The sequence below is a fragment of the Giraffa tippelskirchi genome, chromosome 2, assembly GCF_054371585.1.
Source record: "Giraffa tippelskirchi isolate mGirTip1 chromosome 2, T2T-mGirTip1v1.2.pri, whole genome shotgun sequence".
Taxonomy (NCBI): Eukaryota; Metazoa; Chordata; class Mammalia; order Artiodactyla; family Giraffidae; genus Giraffa; species Giraffa tippelskirchi.
In genome coordinates, this window is record NC_137276.1 from 125,741,286 (window position 1) to 125,757,353 (window position 16,068).

Consider the following 16,068-nt stretch of genomic DNA (forward strand, 5'->3'; position numbering starts at 1 on the left):
GAATTTATTCTAAGCTGGGAAAACAGGGAATAAATAAATACAATTAAATGCAGTAAATACTGTAAAAGAGGAAGTGCATACATCATGCTATCAGGGCTTAAATAAATAGATTAATTCTATCACATGTATTCAAGGAAGGCTCAATTGAGAATGACAAGTGAGGTGGCACTGAAGGATGCATACAGTAATAAGCAAGATTTCATATTTATACTATACCTAGATATATCATATGTGTGTATATATGTATTATATGTGTAAGTACTCAAATATTCAAAGGTAACATGAATATACAATTATAGGCATATAACTTTCTTATATATAATTAAAAATTTACATGACAAACTGAAGAGGAAAATCTCCTGGAGAGGCAAAAAGTGCTTAAGCAGCAAGAATTAACCCTCCATTTAGGAACATGAAAACACGGGTTCGATCCCTGGTCAGGGAACTAAGATCCCACATGTCGTGGAGCAACTAAGTCCGTGTGCCACTAGTACTGAGCTTGCATACTCTGCTGCCCATGCCACAACTAGAGAAGATCCCAAGTGCCACAACTAAGATCCAAGACAGCCAAATAAATATATATGTGTGTGTGTGTGTGTATATATATTTAAATCCACAAGGTTTAAATTCACTAATTTCTTCAGTATCCGATTCATGCATAAATCTTAAAATTTATCATCATTATTTTAAGGCAACTGCAGAAAAACATCTTTATTTTACACAGGACAGTTTACTTCCTGGGAAAAACCACAGCAAGCTTACCTGATGTAACGCATAACTCAGCAGCACTACAATATAGTAATACACAGGGAATCCCCCTTGATGTTCTACTTTAGAAGTCCACCAGACCAGTAGAGCATATTCTAATCCAAACAATAATCTACAGAGAAAGAAAGAAAGGTGGAGTTGACTTCTATTTTAGGTTAAAAAAGAATAACAGAAACAGAAATCTGTGTGCCTACCATATGAAAGAAGCCTGAATCTAAAACCTGTTAGGAAGTTTAAAAGAGATAAAAGTGCATATAAATGATACAGAAGTTAAAGATGTTTTTCAAGCCTTTTTCCATATAAACTCTATATATAGACATTAGCAATACTGATGATTGTTCCTCATTTAACCTCTCTTATTAAGTAAGGTTTCATTTCATTTCATTTTTACCTGTAGGGCATGGCTTTGTAAAATATGTTTAGTGGCTGGGGACCTGCAGTGTATCTGCTGATAATCAGAGGCAATATTATTTGCAAAGGAACCATTGGAACTGCCAATAAGGCTAAATGTTCTTTGGGTACTCCCTCTTCTACCAATTTCAGTCCTGTTACTGCATCTGCTGCTGAAAAACCAATCTGCAATATAAAAACAAAAAATATTTTAATTTATGACATGAAATATTTTCCTCCAAGTATACGTTTAATTTAATCACAATTAAATTTCCATTTCAAAAAGTTCTGTCTTACAATAAACAGTGTTCAAGTCCAAACTTATTGCTCTGTATATTTTAAGTTTAAAAGAAAAGCTTTTGACTCCAAAAAAATCTGGTTAAAATGAAGTATCATTGCCACATACAATATACATTTTTGATGATTTCTGACTGACAACAAAAAGTCATCTAGCTTTTCAAAAGTTTCTGAGACAACATATCTAAAAGGTTGACTTAAATGATGGGTAAAAAAAGGTATGCTTAGATTAATTCTTAAAAACAGCAACAAAAAAAGAGTAAGAATGCTAAAATATTGTAGTGGGTAAAAGTATGAGGTGAAACAAGATATTTAGATGGTCTCAAAGTACTTCCCCATAAATGAATTTTCAATTACAAAAGGAAAAATAGTAATTTTGCAATGTATTAAACAAGGTAATCAAAGTTAACACAATAATTAATGGCTAAAGGAACATGATATGGCTCCTGATAAAATTCTCTGAAGATTCGCAGTATTATTTCTGTGATATTTCTGACATATATTCACAGGATGGACCTAAACATGAAGAAACATTAGACAAACATAAACAGAAGGCCTTTCTACAGAATAACCAGCCTGTCTTCTTTATAAGTGTTTAGGTCACTACATACCACTATATAGACAGATAACCAACAATGACCTACAGTATAGCACAGGAAACTCTATTCAAAATTCTGACAACCTATATGAAAAAAGAATCTAAAACAGAATGAATATATGTATATGTATAACTGAATTAATTTGCTGTACATCTGAAACTAATACAACATTGTAAATCAATTATGGTCCAATAAAATAAAAAAATAAAATATTTTTTAAAAGGTCCAGGTTGGACTTCTCTGGTGGTCCAGTGATAAAGAATCCCCCTGCCAATATAGCGGACACGGGTTCAATCCCTGGTCTGGGAAGATTCCACATGCAACAGAGCAAGTAAGCCCTGCAACTACTGAGCCTGTGCTCTACAATACTGAAGCGCAGCACCCTAGAGCCCAGGCACTTCAATAAGAGAAGCCACCACAATGAGAAGCCTGTGTACTCCAACTAGAACATAGCCCTCACTTGGTGCAAATAAGGAAAGCCCATGCAGCATAAAAGACCCCGCACAGCCAAATATAAACAAATAAATAATCTTAAAAAACAAAAAAAAGTGTGTCCAGCAGGTCATGAAGAACAAAGAAACACTCATACCAGCTAAATGCAGTATGTGATCCTAAATTTGATTGCTGGCCAGGAAAAAATTAAGTTATAAAGGCTGCTCTAGGGGATAACTGGTGAAATCTGGATATGGACTGTGACTAGAAAATGGTATTGTGTTGGACTTCCTTGGTGGTAGAGTGGATAGGAATCCACCTGCCCATGTAGGGGACAGGAGTTCAATCCCTGGTCCAGGAAGATGCCACATGTTGCAGGGCAACTAAAGTCCATGCACTACAACTACTGAGCCTGTGCTTTACAGCTCGTGAGCCACAAGTCCTGAGCTGATGTGCTGCAACTACTGAAGCCCATGCTCCACAACAAGAGAACCAACTGCAATGAGAGGCCAATGCACTGCAATGAGGAGTAGCCCCCCACTCACTGCAACTAGAGACAGCCTGCATGCAGCAATGAAGATTCAGCATAGCAAAAAATAAATAAATAATTTTTTAAAAGGAAAATGGTATCGTATCAATTTAAACTTCCTGATTTTTTATCAAGTTGTGGCTTTGCAAGACAAAGTCCTTATTCTTAGGAGATATACTACATACTTCAGATATTTATGGATAAAAGGGCATGATATGTACAAATTACTATCAAATACTTCAAAAGAATTATGTAAAATAACACAATTTACAGAATAAAAAAGTAGCACTAAATATTAACAATTAATTATAGAATTTGGATAAACATATGGGTATTCCTTCAATTATACAAGTAAATTTTCAGTAAGTGAAAACATACAAATAAAAAAAATTTAATGCTAAATATTACTTCAAATACTTTCTCAGAATGAAGCCAAAGAGCAAATTTCACATAAAAAAATTAAAAGTCAAAGATATTTCATACTTTCTCTTCGTAACTTAAAAGTGGTGTAGGAGACACCTCTAATACACATATCTAACAAAAACCCTCATATCCAGGACATATAAAAAAAAAAATTCTACAAATTTAAAGAAAGGGGGAACTCTGGATATTCAAATGTCCAATAACCATATGAGAAGATGCTCAATTTCTTTAGTCATCAGGGAAATGAGAAATTATAATCATAATGAGATGCTATGACATACCCACCAGAAAGGCTAAAATTGAGACGACAATATTATAGTTTCAAGGTTGTGTAATGACTGAAATGCTTTCACAGTGCTTGTGGTAGGGAAAATTGGAACAATCACTTTGGAAAACTGTTTAGAGTATATACTATACATTTCTTATGGCCCAGCAATTCTACTCCTAGGTATTTACCCAGCAGAAATGTTTACCTATGCTCACCAAAAGTAATGTACACAAAAGTTCACAGAAGCACTATTTATAATGGTCCAAAAGTAGAAATAACCTAAACATGTGCTGATAGAATGGGATAAATTGTGGTATATTCCTACAAAGGAATATTATAAGCAATGAGATGAACAAACTATTATTATAAATAACAATATGGATAAATTATACAAATATGATGTTGAGTAAAAGAGTACAAGAGCCAGAAATAAAAAAAAAATACTGGATACTCCACTTATATAAAACTGGAAAGTAGGGAAAACTAATCTATGATGTTAAAAGTTAGGAGAGGTGTTACTTTTAATGAGGTTTACTTTAAAGGGGGAACATGGAATTTTAGACTCTGTATTTGAAGCAGCTCCTTATATATTGCTGGTGACAGTATAAATTATAAAATCTTCTAAAAAGCAACTTAACAATCATATTCATTGAATCTATTGGAAGGAAAGAACCTAAGAATCAACTGGAAGGAAATATTCAGAACACCAAAGAATTACACGCAAATATATTCACTAGTATATTTTTGTAATTAAAACACATGGCAAATTAAATATACAATAATATAAAAAATGAGTAAATTATAGCACATTTATATACTGTAACAATTTATAGTTATTAAAAAGTATGTTATCAAATATTAATGATACAGGAATATGGAATAAGACAATAACAAGATAAAAATTACATACAATTTCACTTTTAAAGTATTTGTGTGTATATAAGTATAGTAACTATAGTTAATGTATTAATTATATTTATATATGTAAAGTGTGTGTATACACATGTGCATGCACATACATATATAGGGGAAAGTGGAAATACACCAAAAATATTACCAATGGTTATGTCTAAATGATGTAATTAGATAATACCATTATAATAGTATTAACTTTCTTGAACTTTTAGCATTTTCTAAAGTTGAACCTTCAGTTTAAACTTTCCTAAAATTTCCTAAAAACTTAAACCTCCCTATCACGAGAGGGAAAACTCACTATTTCAAAACAATAAGACTATAATTTTTACTTTAGTGTTATCAAAATATAGCTATAAAAGTGTTTATGTAGATAGGTTTAAATATATAATCCAAAAATCCTGTAACCAATTTCATATTTTAGGAATACGAATTCCAACAGTTCATTATAACAAAGTATACTTACCTTTCTTCTAGCATAATCTCTTTAAAATGTTTTAGAACTATAAAAAATTAAGACATCTTAATAGAGAAAACATACAGAATTGTCACTAAAACCTCCATTTGTTTGATGGTATATTTCCTTTTAACATTTTGAAATAGTTCAACTGATTTTTAAATAATCTTCTAATATTCATTTCCGTATCTTTTTAAATTACATTCTATGTAAGTAATTTCAATACCTTTGACTTTAAGTATATACTCATTCTAATAGCAGAGTGCTGTTAGTTTTTCATGCCATTCATTTCCATTCCAAGCATTAATATCTTTCATTAAAAACACTCACATTGACTAGAAGTACTTCAAATTGGCATAATTTTTTCAAGATCCTAAGACATTTAGCTTAGTTTGCAATTATGTTTGATTTGGTATCATCATATCTTTTTAAATACATTTAGTAAATAAATAAAGTATATTAGTTATTATTGTTAAATTCTAGTATTAGTAGAAAGGTACTTATGAAAAGGCAACAGAAGTATTCCACGATATTGGTACTTGTACCAGAATGGGGGATTTGCTTTATAAATCTCTTACCTTTGCAGTTAGAATCAGAAGACAAAATGTCAGAACTGCGGGCATTTTTACAATTGCAAAAAGCAGCTTGTAAGTATCCGTGATCCCTTGAGTTTCTTCTTTTCCTACTGATACTTCTTTGTTTTCTTTTTTCAGAAGGGCAACTAAAGTTGTTGTTATCAAAAATACAGTTCCCCAGAAGAAAAGGAAATCTGAAATTTAAAATGTTTTGAATAGACAGCGATACTTAACAAGGAAAAAGGGAAGGGTTTAGTGGGTTGAATGAAATAAAAGTCTATTGTGTCATTTTATTTAAGGGCAGGAGATGATTTTCATATCCCATAAGATCTATCAGTCATACTTCTTAAGCACCTAAATCATTTCAGTTCTTCATTAAATTTTGACAACTTAGACAACAAACAGATGATCATTTACATTAAATTTTCTGCCTTTTCTTTCTTTTTTCCTTTTGCCTTTCTTTTCTGCCTTTTCTTTCTGCCTTGTTTTTAAACTTTGTTTTTAATCTGTTTAAGAATAATATTCTCTTTCAATACTGTGATACATAAACGTGACACATTCTTTTGGTTGTTTCAGTGGAAGAGAGCTGGGCCATTGGTCAATATTTCAAACAAGCAGAGAGAGTGAATAACGTTCTGAAAGATTCTGCATAATAGCTAAAAATAATAGTAATAATAGAGGCACTATTTCTTGAGTGCATATCATGTGCTATAAATGTGCTAAGCATTTTACACATATCGTTCCCTTTACTACAACACAATAGATGAAGTTATTACCAGTCCCAATTTTCAGATGATGAAACAGGCTGAGAGAAGGCTGAAACATTGCCTGAAGTTACATTTGAAGTCAGTGCCTCATACAACCCATTTTAAAACCTGCATCTCCTTAACTACCCTGAGAATGCATCTTATTTTATCTCTATGAAACTTAATGTATAACTCTCTCTCTCAGTTCCTTCATTTGTAAAGTAAGAAGACTTGCCTAGAAAATCCCAGGTGTTTTCTAGCTCTAACATTCTGGAATTGTATTCAACTTCACATGTGTTTGCTTTTTAGTTTACTGCTAATGCAACACAATCAACTAACTGTTCATGAAGTCTAGCCATTTTTTTCAAAAACAGTAGACCTTCCTTAAGTCAAGGTTTTCCTCTATTCAGTCTTGCTCTGCTGTGCTAGGTGAAGGTAACTGCTGCTGCTGCTGCTGCTAAGTCGCTTCAGTCGTGTCCGACTCTGTGCGACCCCATAGATGGCAGCCCACCAGGCTCCCCCGTCCCTGGGATTCTCCAGGCAAGAATACTGGAGTGGGGTGCCATTGCCTTCTCCGGTGAAGGTAACCACTACAGTTTAAACCTCACTTATGATGAAGGCAGACAGCATCACTTATTTAGATCAACTTAACTCGTGGTATAGACCAAATTCACCTTAGTATTTAAAAATTATCCTTTCTTATATGTTATTTCATTTGATTTTTTAAAAAATAATATATATTCTTGTTTATTTATTTGACTGTACCAGGTCTTAGTTGTTGCATGTGGATCTAGTTCCCTGATTAGGGATTGAACCTGGGCCCCTGCATTGGGAACATGGAGTCTTAGCCACTGGACCATCAGGCAAGCCCCCTATTTCATTTGACTTTTGTAGTTAACATGTGAGACAAGCAAAGCAGGCATTATTACTATAAGAGACAAGGAAAAGCTCAGAATATTTAAATCTTTGCCATAGGTCCAATTAAGAGGCAGAACCTAAATCTTCTGATTTGGGTTCCATTATTTCGTACTGCTTACATAAAGTTTTTTTTTTTAATATACTGTTGAATTAAGAATCTACTAGGACTTCCTGGTGGTCCAGTGGTTAAGAATCTGCCTACCAATGCAGGCAACACGGGTTTGATCCCTGGTCTGGGAAGCTTCCACATGCAGTGGGACAACTAAGCCTGTGCATCACAACTACTGAAGCGCACATGCCCTAGAGTCTGTGCTCTGCAACCAGAGAAGCCACAGCAATGAGAAGCCCATGTACCACTACTAGAGAGCAGCCCCTGCTCACTGCAACTAGACAGCGCAGCAACAAAGCCCCAGCACAGCCAAAATGAAATAAATAAATAAACTTTAAAAAATAAAAAAGAATCTATTAGAATTGGCTAATTAGTCTCCAGAAGCGTAACCAAAAATGAGGCTCCGCTATTCAAATTACGCAAATAAAAAAGCTAAATCTTCTCAAACGTACATGGAAATTTGTATTCTGAGGTGAATTCTTCTCTCCATAACAGGAATTTACACAGACGGACCCCAACTTATGAAGATCTCACTTGAGATTTTTCAATTTTATGATAGTGTGAAAGCAATATACATTCAGTAGAAACTGCACTTCAAATTTTGATCTTTTCCCAGGCTAGCAATATTCATTATGATCCTCTGCTGTGAAGTTGGGCAGCACCCAAAAGTTATAGCTCCCAGTCAGCTACACAATCACAATGGTAAACGCACAACCATTCTGTACCCAGACAACCATTATGTTTTTCACTTTCAGTACAGTTTCAATAATTACATGATATTCAACACCTTACTATAAGACAGGATTTGTGTTAGATGATTTTGCCTCACTGTGGGCTAATGTAAGTGTTCTGAGCACGTTTAAGGTAGGCAAGAATAAGTTAAATGCATTTTTGACTTAAACATTTTCAGCTTATACTGGGCTTACTAGACATAACCCCATCAAAAGTTGAGAAGGATCTGTCATCAATTTTAGGTATCAGAAGAAAAACAGGAAACAGGAAAAACTGAGATTCTTAAATGCAAAGGTATTCACTTTAAAATGCACTAATAAATACACATCTTATGATTAAAGTTCATTAAAATAACATCATAACATAACTTCTAGTTTGTATTAATAGAGTTTTGAAACCTAGTTCAAAAACAATGAACAACAATTTAAGATTATTCTTATAGTTAAGTGAGGCTAATGTTCATTATTTTTGCATTCTTAATTTCATTTGTGAAACTGACAAATAATGACATTTATGGAATGTCATCTATAATATTTATTCTCATCGGTAAAGTTCTTGTTCATTATTTGATTTAAATTAGCTATTCAAGAAATCCTGAAAAAAAAACTTTCACTGCCACCAGAAATTTCAATTAATGGTCTTTATAAAAATGCTAAGAGAAAATTTAAAGTTTTAAGTTATATACTACTTTCAGCAAAAATTTTTAGTATAGTATTTTTGTTTAGTATATTCTCCCAGTTTTAGCGAACAAAATCTTCATCTAAATTTAAACTCTTTGATCCCACTGCAGAGAGAGAAAAAAAATTAATAAGAACAAGTTAAACAGGTTTCAGTATTGTTTGCAGATAAGATTATGCAACAATTCACCAGTATTCAAAAAGGATATAACAGTCAACTCCTAAGTGTCTATTATGCCAGGGCAAAACAGGACAGTGCAATAAATCTCAAAATCACTAAGATAAGCATTATTATTCCTACTTTATACTCAGTGAAAGAGAATCACAAACCAGAAAGTACCAGAGAGGGGATTCAAACTCAGATCTGATTCTGAAACAAGAATGTGTCCCATTATACTACCCAGATGCTCAGATACACCTACTGCAAGTAACCTCTCTTCCGATCAAACCAATAGGATTGAGGAAAAAGGTACTTATTTTAGCTCCAATTATGAAGTCTGGGACATAGATACTTGAGCAAACCTCTTTTAAACTGGTTACTTGTATTCACCCCTACCCACCTTCATCTCCCCATATGGGTGGTATATTATAAGGTACGTAGACCAAACATGGTACATCTTCCTAAACAGTTCATTTACTCAATAACTTAGAAATATTTTCATGAAAAATGTATTTTAAAGAAAAGGTAAAATTTCTAAGAATTTTTAAGATAAAACATTAGATTTCCAAAAAATGTCAACCTTCAAGGCTTTGGACCAGGCCTCCAGACCCTTTGCGGTGTAGGTTCATTCTATTCCACCATCGGAAAAGGTAGAAAAATTAAGCACATTCTGATAACAACCATCCTTGTATCAGAACAGCTTCTCTCTAACTCTCACACTATGGGAATTAACTTCAGTCCTTCAGAAGTCAGTGGCAGGAAAATAAACTTTCAGTTTCTGTTTTACATTACCATCAGGCCTTCCTTTTATCTTGCTTTCAGCACAGCTTTCTCTGCTTCACAAGTCAGAGTATGAAGGGACTTTGGACAGCTATCATCAGTCCACTGCTCTCACTTTCACCATGGAGGAAACTGAAATAGAAATACTATGTATCTGGCCCTGGCTCACCAGCTAAGTGTCAACAGGAAACAGAACTTTCTTCTATGTCACAAACCACTCCCTTAAGCATTTGCTCAAAACATCTATCCCAAAGAACACTCTCAGAAAATGCTGTTTTGATTATACATACAGTATATCTCACTTGAGGATTAGAATTTTTGAAAGACAGCATGCAATAGAAAATTGACTAAACACAAAGCTAATTTTGAAATCTTCATAATCCTTTAGTTTTCCTAACCCCTTAGAGAGGTGCCATGTTTGAGATCACATACTTTCTCATTAACTCCAGCAATGTTAGGTTCTCCTCTGGGGTAGAAGAAATGGTTTCTTCAATCAAGCACCAGAATAAGCAGCTGTCTGGTTATCAAGAGACCTACTGGTAGCCTGCAGTCCATGGGGTCGGGGAGGGTCGGACCCAACTGAGCGACTTCACTTTCACTTTTCACTTTCATGCACTGGAGAAGGAAATGGCAACCCACTCCAGTGTTCTTGCCTGGAGAATCCCAGGGACGGCAGAGCCTGGTGGGCTGCTGTCTATGGGGTTGCACAGAGTTGGACACGACTGAAGTGACTTAGCAGCAACTGTCCCAAAACATTAAACTCAGCCCAGGATGCAAAACTGAAGCTGAGAGACCAATAGATGCAATGCTCCCATCTCATGCTAACTCTAGAGCATGTATCACTGAATAGAAGGAAATGAACCACTCTTTCCATGTTTTAAGAGCTTCCCTTGTGGCTCAGCTGGTAAAGAGTCCGCCTGCAATGTGGGAGACCTGGGTTCGATCCCTGGGTTGGGAAGATCCCCTGGAGAAGGGAAAGGCTACCCACTCCAGTATTCTGGCCTGGAGAATTCCACAGACTGTATAGTCCATGGGGTCACAAAGAGTTGGACACAACTGAGCAACTTTCACTTTTACTTTTCCATGTTTTAAAATATGTCCAGGTCAAGCACAAAATCCATATTAATTAAACATACATATATATCTCTACTCTGATGCTATGATAGGAGGTTCTTGCATTCAGTTTTTGTACAACCTATATCCTGACACCCCAAAATCACTTTTTGTAAGATGAAAGCTGAATTCTGACTTTTATAAAAGAGTTGACAGTAAGCATTCCAAACTATCACATGAAGATGCAGGGTACACCAGAATAGCTAAAATGAAAAATAATGATAACATGAAATGCTGGCGAGGATGCAGAGAAACTGAATCGCTCATATATTGCTGGTAAGGAGATAAAATGATATAGTCACTCCAGAAAAAATTTGGTCAGTTCCTTTCAAAACTAAAAATGCACTTACAAATAAACCAGCATTTGTACTCCTGGGCACTTATCTGAGAGAAATGAAGACTTATTTTCACATAATAATTATCAAAAAACTAGAAACTACTCAAATCACCCTCAACAAATGAGTGGTAAAACGAAGTGTGGTATGTCAATAAAAAATGGAATATTTCTCAGCAACAAAACAGAACAAATCACTGATCCATGTAACAACTTGGACAAACCTCAAAGAAATTATTCTAAGTGAGAAGAGCCAATCACCAAAGGATATACGCTGAATGATTTCACTTATGTAACATTTCTGAAATAACATAATTATAAAGATGGAAAACAGATTAGGGGCTGACAGGGATTAGGGATGGAGAGGAGGAAATGGGCATAGCTGTAAAGAAACAACAGAAAAGTGTATTGTGGTGTAGGTACAGTTGAGTATTTTGATAGTGGTTTTGGAGGTTATATAAGCTTAAACATGATAAAATTGCATATAACAATACACAAATAAATGAGTATATGTGTAACTGTTGAAATCTGAATAAACTCTATGCATTGCACCAATGTCACTTTCTTGGTTTTGATACTGTACTATAGTTATATAAGATTTTAACAGTGGAGGCTAGGGAAACGGTACATAGGACTTCCCTAAACATTTCTCTGCAACCTCCTGTGAATCTATAATTATTTTAAAATAAAGTTTTTAAAAACTAGTGGGAAATTTAAGCAAGAAAAAGTTCTACCAAAAGTTCTATGACTGTGCTAAGAATAAGAAATACAGGTCTCAACACAACACTGTAAATCAACTATACTCCAATAAAAATTTTAAAAGTAAATAAAAGAAATGTAGGTCTCAAACATAAGACAATATAAAACATCTAAAAGGAAAGAAATCCTTAGATGTGCTGAAATCATGTATTCTATGGCTTTAACTGATAACAACTGAAATTCAGCTATCATGTTCAAAAGTAAAGGGAAAAAAGTGAAATTTAAAAAGTTTTTCTTACTTAACACCAAACCAAGAAGTAGAAATTCTAGAAGGTAACAAACATCTTGCTTTCTGAATATGCACCCTATTCTTAATAAATATTTCAGCATGCACACTGACATATAAAATACATATTGTGATCTCCCATACCAAGATAAAAGCTCAACGTTCAGAAAACTAAGATCATGGCATCTGGTCCCATCACTTCATGGGAAATAGATGGGGAAACAGTGGAAACAGTGTCAGACTTTATTTTGGGGGGCTCCAAAATCACTGCTGATGGTGACTGCAGCCATGAAATTAAAAGACGATTACTCCTTGGAAGGAAGGTTATGGCCAACCTAGATAGCATATTTAAAAGCAGAGACATTACTTTGCCAACAAAAGTCCGTCTAGTCAAGGCTATGGTTTTTCCAGTGGTCATGTATGGATGTGAGAGGTGGACGGTGAAGAAAGCTGAGCGCCGAAGAATTGATGCTTTTGAACTGTGGTGTTGGAGAAGACTCTTGAGAGTCCCTTGGACTGCAAGGAGATCCAATCAATCCATCCTAAAAGAGATCAATCCTGGGTGTTCATTGGAAGGTCTGATGTTGAAGCTGAAACTCCAATACTTTGGGCACCTCATGCGAAGGGTTGACTCATTGGAAAAGACCCTAATGCTGGGTAGGATTGGGGGCGGGAGGAGAAGGGGACGACAGAGGATGAGATGGTTGGATGGCATCACAGACTCGATGGACATGGGTTTGGGTAGACTCCGGGAGTTGGTGATGGACAGAGAGGCCTGGTGTGCTGCAATTCATGGGGTCGCAGAGTCGGACACGACTGAGCGACTGAACTGAACTGAACTGAATACCAAGATATCGGAGAAGGCGATGGCACCCCACTCCAGGACTCTTGCCTGGAAAATTCCATGGACAGAGGAGCCTGGTAGGCTACAGCCCATGGGGTGGCGAAGAGTCGGACATGATTGAGCAACTTCACTTTCACGCATTTGAGAAGGAAATGGCAACCCACTCCAGTGTTCTTGCCTGGAGAATCCCAGGGACGGGGGAGCCTGGTGGGCTGCTGTCTAGGGGTCGCACAGTCAGAGACGACTGAAGCGACTTAGCAGCAGCATACCAAGATATGAGTATGGGAGATCCAAGGCAACCCACTCCAGTATTCTTGCCTGGAAAATCCCATGGACAGAGAAGCCTGGTGGGCTACAGTCCATAGAGTCCCAAAGAGTCGGATACGACTAAAGCAACATGGCATGCATGCACATGCATATATGTATATATATGTATATATGTATATATACAGTGTAAGATATAAAATCCACAGTAAAAAATATAAAATAATGAAAAGAACATGAGTAAAATGCAAGATTTATCCCAAATTGTATTTAAAAGAACAGATGAAATCAGGGGTTTTATATTTTTCATTTTTAATTTTCTAGGAGAGTATCTTGTATTAACTCAGTCTATTTTGCTTTCTCCAATAAAGAGTTTTTAGGAATACTATAAATGAAAGTAGGAGACTGTAATTAGTGAGGCTCTATAATTCTTTTATTGATAAATTTACATACTAAAGGCTAATTCAACTGGCCTCTAAGTATATTTCAATGAAATTAGAAGTGAAATTCAACATATACCAAATAAGACATATACCAAATAAAATCAAATGTGTTTTTAGTTTACAGTGTATTTTGTAAATTGGCTTTTATGCACCCCATCCACAAAAGCAATTCCACAGTTCTTTACTGGACAAAGAAAGCTTCTAGTACCATTTCTCCTTTGCTTTGTTTTAAAAAAGGAAAAAGGCTTCAGACCTCCTTTCTGGGGTATAGTCTCCAGCTTTTAATATTTAATCTCTCCTGACTCTAGTAGCCCCAGTTGTTGTTGTTGTTTAGTCACCACATCATGTTGGACTCTTTTGCAACGCCATGGGCTGTAGCCCACCAGCCTTCTCTGTCCATGGGATTTCCCAGGCAAGAATACTGGAGTGGGTTGCCATTTCCTTCTCCAGGAGATCTTCCTGACCCAGGGATTGAACCTGTGTCTCTTGCGTCTCCTGCACTGGCAGGTTCTTTACCACTAGTGCCTCCTGAGAAGCCCAGACCCGAGGCTACCTACCTGCCTTTAAAAGGGCATGAGTTCTTCAGGTCATCATTGTCCTCTCCAATAACTACAGTCCTGCACCAACTCATTTTAGTTGACAAAACTCCAGTATGCTGCTGCTGCTAAGTCGCTTCAGTTGTGTCCGACTCTGTGCGACCCCACAGACAGCAGCCCACCGGGCTCCGCCATCTCTGGGATTCTCCAGGCAAGAATACTGGAGTGGGTTGCCATTTCCTTCTCCAGTGCATGAAAGGGAAAAGTGAAAGTGAAGTCACTCAGTCGTCTCCAACTGTTAGCGACCCCATGGACTGTAGCCTACCAGGCTCCTCCATCCATGGGATTCTCCAGGCAAGAGTACTGGAGTGGGGTGCCATTGCCTTCTCTGAAACTCCAGTATAGGCTACAAATTACTTGTGGGGAGAGAATGGCCAGGTTTTAGTCATCAAATCTTAATACCTGTCATATGACCAGTATCAAAAAGGGAGTCAATGCTGAGTAAATAAAAAGATGTGGGTCGCTTTAAAAACAAAATAACAAAAAACCCTTAATCTGTCACTTCTGGGCATCTGGCATTCTGGGAGCACGCTGATGGATTTTTTAGACATCAGCAGTCAGAGTGCTGATTTCTCTGGCAGAAAAGCCCAATCAGCATATATTATATCTAGGTTTTGAAGCTTTCCTTGAAGTTTTTCCTAATTTTCTGACAACTGAAGGAAAAACAACAAATAAAGAGTCAGGAAATCTAAGCCATAAGTAAATCTCTATCTCTAACTAGCCAGTTAAGAGTTTCCTTACCAGTTTCCTCATCTGAAAGAATGAAAGGACTGAAATTTATCTTTTCAAGTCATAAAACTTTATGTTTTAATCTCTGTGTTCTTCTGGGTTACTCTCACATTTCTTGAAGCTTAAAAGGCTGTCTCGTTTTGCTACTAAAGATCCTTGAAAACCAACGGAGCAGGACCAAAAGGTTACCTCTGGGTTAAGGACTGTTCTGTATTCCTGAAGGTACCAAAAGCCAATCTCAGCATAACTTTTTCTTTCTAAGGGATTCTATTAAATATTTTCATCCTATCCTTCCATTCTAAATTTCCTATTTAGATTACTGCTTGCTTGATGTAAAAACTGTTCTTTCCGAATGTATTCTATCTCCATGTATCTGTAGCTCAAAACAAAGTGCTAATCACAAAATATACTCCAGAATTAAAAAAAAATTATGCTTCTTTTAAAGTTTCTCACTTTGTAAACAGTCACCTCAGTGTTTGCCTCTCCTGTTACCTAAGCAACTGTATTTCCTCCATGAGTCTCTCTGTGCTCTCTAAATTCCTCAAAGCCAATGGTTCTTCTAAGTTACCCCACCTCTGCAAAAAAAAAAAAAAAAAAAACTATAAATGTGGGATGTACAGTTGTACAAAGAAGAATGAAAAAAGCAGGAACTCTTCAACTCTTATTAAAATGCTTGAACCCAAAACAGCAATATACTACGGATATAAAAGTTCTATTAAAAAGTAAGCTATTTTTATAGTTTCCTGGAGAACACAGTTCAAATTCCAAAAAAACAGCTATTCAAAATAATAAACCAGTGTAAAGAAAAATCCAGTGGTACATTTCTGATTTTCGCAAAGGGGCACGGTTGTGGCCGAGGGAGGATATAGCTATAATGGTTCTTGAATGGATAACAGCATTCTCTGGAATGATATTGTATTAGTCACTTATTTAACACACAAGAAAGCTCTAATTTACTCAGTAATTAAGCTTCCATAGCCTCTTCAAT

General features: G+C 35.8%; 1 protein-coding gene across 4 annotated transcripts in view; it reads right to left on the bottom strand.

Moving 5' to 3' along the window:
- The window catches only part of SLC33A1 (solute carrier family 33 member 1), a 33,794-nt gene that overhangs the window by 14,740 nt on the left and 2,986 nt on the right, over positions 1–16,068 (bottom strand). For 3 of the 4 annotated variants that reach the window (XR_014076889.1, XR_014076890.1, XM_081570592.1), the window contains exons 2-4: positions 5,654–5,844; positions 1,160–1,344; positions 763–880 (exon numbers count right to left, since the gene is read on the bottom strand). Coding sequence is in view for 2 of the 4 variants with exons in the window: in XM_081570592.1 (XP_081426718.1) it covers positions 763–880; positions 1,160–1,344; positions 5,654–5,844 (494 nt within the window). In the remaining 2 variants the exon portion in view is untranslated. The remainder of the gene's footprint in view (positions 1–762; positions 881–1,159; positions 1,345–5,653; positions 5,845–16,068) is intronic. The other variant, XM_081570593.1, reaches the window with a different exon arrangement.